The sequence below is a fragment of the Sprattus sprattus genome, assembly GCF_963457725.1.
Source record: "Sprattus sprattus genome assembly, chromosome: 3".
NCBI lineage: Eukaryota > Metazoa > Chordata > Actinopteri > Clupeiformes > Clupeidae > Sprattus > Sprattus sprattus.
In genome coordinates this window covers 61,093,584-61,098,583 of record NC_137922.1, presented here as the reverse complement: position 1 = coordinate 61,098,583, position 5,000 = coordinate 61,093,584, and the positions used below count along the sequence as shown (strand labels likewise).

General features: G+C 41.0%; 1 protein-coding gene across 1 annotated transcript in view; it reads right to left on the bottom strand.

Moving 5' to 3' along the window:
- LOC308362935 (myosin-binding protein C, fast-type-like) overlaps positions 1-5,000 on the bottom strand; it is a gene marked incomplete at its 5' end in the record, with an annotated part of 78,404 nt that overhangs the window by 42,403 nt on the left and 31,001 nt on the right. The window contains 2 exons of the mRNA XM_080835661.1: positions 4,763-4,783; positions 4,958-4,997. Of these exons, the coding sequence (XP_080691787.1) occupies positions 4,763-4,783; positions 4,958-4,997 (61 nt within the window). The remainder of the gene's footprint in view (positions 1-4,762; positions 4,784-4,957; positions 4,998-5,000) is intronic.

The window sequence follows — 5,000 nt, the reverse complement described above, 5'->3', positions numbered from 1 at the left end:
TTTTGATGTTGAAATTGTTTCTCAGCCATGATTCAGGGTTGTAAACTCTGAACTTTCCATAGACTTTAAGTATTTTTCTATATTCAGAAACCAAAAGAGCAGAGCATTTTCCTAACAGTTTAGTTTTCCTAATGTGCTTTTCCTAAGTGTGAAATGTTCCTTATAGTGTGTTTTTCCTAGGAGAGTATCTTTCCAAATAGTGCAGCTTCCCTAACAGTGTGTTCAGCCTGAGAGTGTGTTTCTCTGAGAGTGTGTTTCTCTGAGAGTGTGTTCTCCCTGAGAGTGTGAGAGTGTGAGCGTGTGAGAGTGTGTTTTCGATGAGAGTGTGTTTTCGATGAGAGTGTGTTTCTCTGAGAGTGTGTTTCCCTGAGAGTGTGAGAGTGTGAGAGTGTGTTTTCCCTGAGAGTGTGAGAGTGTGAGAGTGTGAGAGTGTGTATTCCCTGAGAGTGTGAGAGTGTGTGTGTTCTCACGCGGTCGGCTTCTCACCTTCACTCACGGGAGCTTCCTGGTTCTCTAAGTGGATCACATTAGACAAAATTAAAGCAACAATCAGTACGCTATAGGCCAAAAGTTATTACGTTATTGGCTCAGCAACTTTATTACATTATTGGCAGCTTATTACGTTATTGGTTTTATTACATTTAAATTATTACGTTATTGGCCGTTATTACGTTATTGGCCGTTATTACGTTATCGGTTGCTACAGGGCTCTTAAGAACTGCACATTATATCTAAACTGCTCCATGCAGCCATGCAATTATGGAGGAGCAGTCTGCAATGAAGGAATTGCATTTGATGAAACTATTTCAAAGCAATAAACCCAATAAACAGGTAATTGAAGCATCAAATATGGTGCTCTCCTGCAATACTAAATTGATAGAGTTATTATAGTTTTATATGTATATACAATGCTGGCCCAGCACCAGGATGAGATGGCTGAGGGGTCAGCTAAAAATTAAGAGTGGGCAAATCTTTGTATGCAGTAAAACATTAGTTTTTCCTCCTGCTAAACATATTTCTGCACATTTTTTCCACCCTGGGAATGGTTATGAAGTGGATTTTTGACTAGATGTGAACAATTCCCTTCCCATGTGTGGTCATGGATCTAATATGATATAAGAATAGTTAGGGCAGATTCCCTGGACCTAATTATCAGATTTATGAGCGATTCTAATCACTGAAGTCTTCAGAATAAAAGCCACCCCATCAGTGTCATTAAGTAAAGTGTTTTAGTACAAAAGTGCAGAAACTCTGGAGTCTTTCTGAGTGAATTTCAGTGACCCAACCCACTTGATTGATTGATTGATGGAGTGATTGATTGAGTGATTGATTGATTGATTGATTGATTGATTGATTGATTGAGTCTGAGGAAATCTCACCTGTGCTTGCGGCCGCCTCTCCATTCTCTAAGCAAAACAAAGTTTAGAGAGGAGCTTAAAGTTATTCACTTAAAGAAGGAAAATTAGTTCAGAAAGGAGCTTAAAGTTATTTACTTAACGAAGATAAATGAGTTCAGAGAGGAGCTTAAAGTTATTCAGTTGATGAAGGAAAATGCGCTCTGGTTAAACCCTAGACCACATGGCTATCACTCTACAGATGTTGGGATTGGACTTGAGTTTAGAGAAACACTCACCTGTGACCGTGACCGCTGTGTCTTTGCCTGTGTGATATATGAATACGCTTTATTTCCTCAGCAGTGACAATATGCCCTTCGATAAGAAGGATTCTTTTCCCTCTCAGTGTGATCACACTATGTGTGTGTTTTACACTCTCTCTGCTATCAGTGCAGAGATTCAAAGGAACACAACAGAGAACTTGACATGGCCGAAATAAGGAGCAATATTGAAATTATTTAAGGAACTATCAATTATGTATTTTTTTTTTAGAAATATGCATTATTGTTATAATTATTAGACATATTATCAAAAGGAGAGCACAAAAAACAACCACAGTTTAACTGACAATGCCGTGACGGAATGCTTAACAGTACCCTCAACATTCAATACTCTCAACACAGACACTCTGCTGAATCGAGCATGTAAAAGGGATGCATGATGACATTCCAATGACATCATAAATACCACTATGACAACACCAGATACATCACAACACTCAATGTGACAATGACTTATGACATTCAAAGTGACGACATAAACAGAAAAACAATAACAACTTGCTTCCTGATGACAGAACACAGCAGTCTATGTGACAACGACTGACGGCATTCCAGTGATAACAACACCCTCACTATGACAACCACAAAGAACATTCCAGTGACATCACAGCACTCTCCATAGCAACGACTGATGGCAATCTGGTGACATTATAAATGTCACTATGACAACAACCAGTAACATTCCATCACAACCCTCAATGGCACCCTTACTATGTCACCCTTCAATGCTGACATCACAGCATTTACACAGCAGTGACATCATAATATTCATCGATGACGAATGGCATTCCAATAAGATCATAACGATGTCATACGCTTCACTGTCATCATTCCAGTGTGCACTCAACCAAACCAGTCACAACCAACAATTAAAATCAACAACAAAACTGACACCATCACCACAAACATTTCCATGCATAAGGCGACTGGTAGCTGATGTAAATGAGTCATACTATCAAACCGCACCCAAATGCATGAATGCAAAATGCAATCTCTCACCAACCATCATTTCTTTTCATTTCATTTTGCACAAACCAACATACATGACAGAGCACACTGGACCAACCAATTCACATAAATATACATGCTTATTTTACTCCACACACACACACGCACACGCACACACACACGCACACGCACACACACACGCACACGCACGCACACACACACACACACACACACACACACACACACACACATACACACGCCTGACATGCTCACAATCATAATGCCATCTGTAAGAGTCTTTTGCACACCATGAATAATGACAGAAACAATGTGTCAGTACTGTCATATTTAGACAGACTAGACACCAGGTTATACATAGTGTTTAAATAATCACACAGCATCTCAGTAAGAATGGAGGTCCATGGACCTATTCTGGGACTAGATTAGATACATGAACAAGAGATATTGAGGGAGAAAAAAAACAAACAAACTGAGAAACACGATCTAGGTCCAGAGACAGGGGAGAGGAGGAGGGCTGGGGGGGGGAGAAAGAAAGAAAGAAAGAGAAAAGAGGAGAGTGTGAAAGAGAGAGAGAGAAAGAAAGAGGGAGCGGGAGAGAGAGGGGGGGGGAGAGAGAGAGAGAAAGATAGTGAGTATGAGAGAGAGAGAGAGAGGGAGAGAGGGAGAGAGAGAGAGAGAGGGAGCGGGAGAGAGAGGGGGGGAGAGAGAGAGAGAGAAAGATAGTGAGTATGAGAGAGAGAGAGAGAGGGAGATAGAGAGAGAGAAAGACAGAGAGAGAGTGTGTGTGTGTGTGTGTGTGTGTGAGAGAGAAAGACAGAGCTAAATTCATATTGTTAACTCGTATATGAACCTGATGAAATTAGTGTTTTCATACAGATAATTTACTGGACGACGACTGAAAATAAATGTTCTCATGATGGTTCATAATGTCAGTAACAAAGAACAGTACAGGACCATGCTCATGATGTCATCATAACACACATTGTTGTGTAATCAATCGCATTGCAGTGACACAATGCTCCCAATGTGAAAACAAGGGGCATTCCCATGGTAACGGTCATCAATGACACCAACTCACCAAGACAACCAAGAACATTCCGGTGGGTATCACCACAAAATAAATGACATAACTGCCATAAACATGTCATGGAAGATGCCGTGTAATAATATCATGTTAACATCAGTGCTAACTGCCACGATAGCTCTCATCCTTGATGGTATGACAGTTGACAGTTAGTAACAATCATAACACACTTTTATATCATAATAGTAATATTATAAAGTGTTATGTTCGCTAATAACAGGATATGACATCATTCAGAGAGAAGTCAATCAACAAACGTCTTTGAATAAGTTTGATTGTAAAATGCGGGGAACATCCTCAGTAGAGTTCTTAAGGGTTACGGGTGAAGGTCATGCAGAGAACACACTTTCTCGCTCGACAAAGCACGCAAGGTTAAAGTACACACACACACACACACACACACACACACACACACACACACACACACACACACACACACACACACACATCACAAAGCACGCAGGGTTAAAGTGAACAGGTCATTACCCACACACATACACACACACACACATACACACACACACACACACACACACACATACACACACACACACACACTCACACACACACATCACAAAGCACGCAGGGTTAAAGTGAACAGGTCATTACCCACACACATACACACACACACACACATACACACACACACACATACACACACACACACACACACACACACACACACACACACACATCACAAAGCACGCAGGGTTAAAGTACACACACACACACACACACACACATACACACACATCACAAAGCACGCAGGGTTAAAGTGAACAGGTCATTACCCTCCTCCTCTGGGGCTTCCTCGGCTGAAGGGAGAAGAGTAAACGAGTGACTGGTTTGTAAGCACACGCGTACACACACACACACTCACACTCACACACACACACACACACACACACACACAGGCCCAGGCCCAGGCACACACACACACACACACACAAACATTCTCAAACAGATACACACATTCTCAGACAGACACACACACAGTTATTTCACACAATTTAAAACCTTCACCCCCTTCTTACCTGGGGGCGGGGCTTCCACTGCTGATTGACAGCCACGTTGAGAGGTCACAAGGATGAGACACAAAATGATACACAAAAAGTTATAATACATATGAAACATTATTACATCCACAGAATCATATCATTGCAAGGTGATAATATAGAATCACAATTTCCAAAATGTCCAATCGCATGAACAAACATTAAACACAATACTCAACACCAATGCAAGACTGCATTCTTCAACAATTAACTTCTA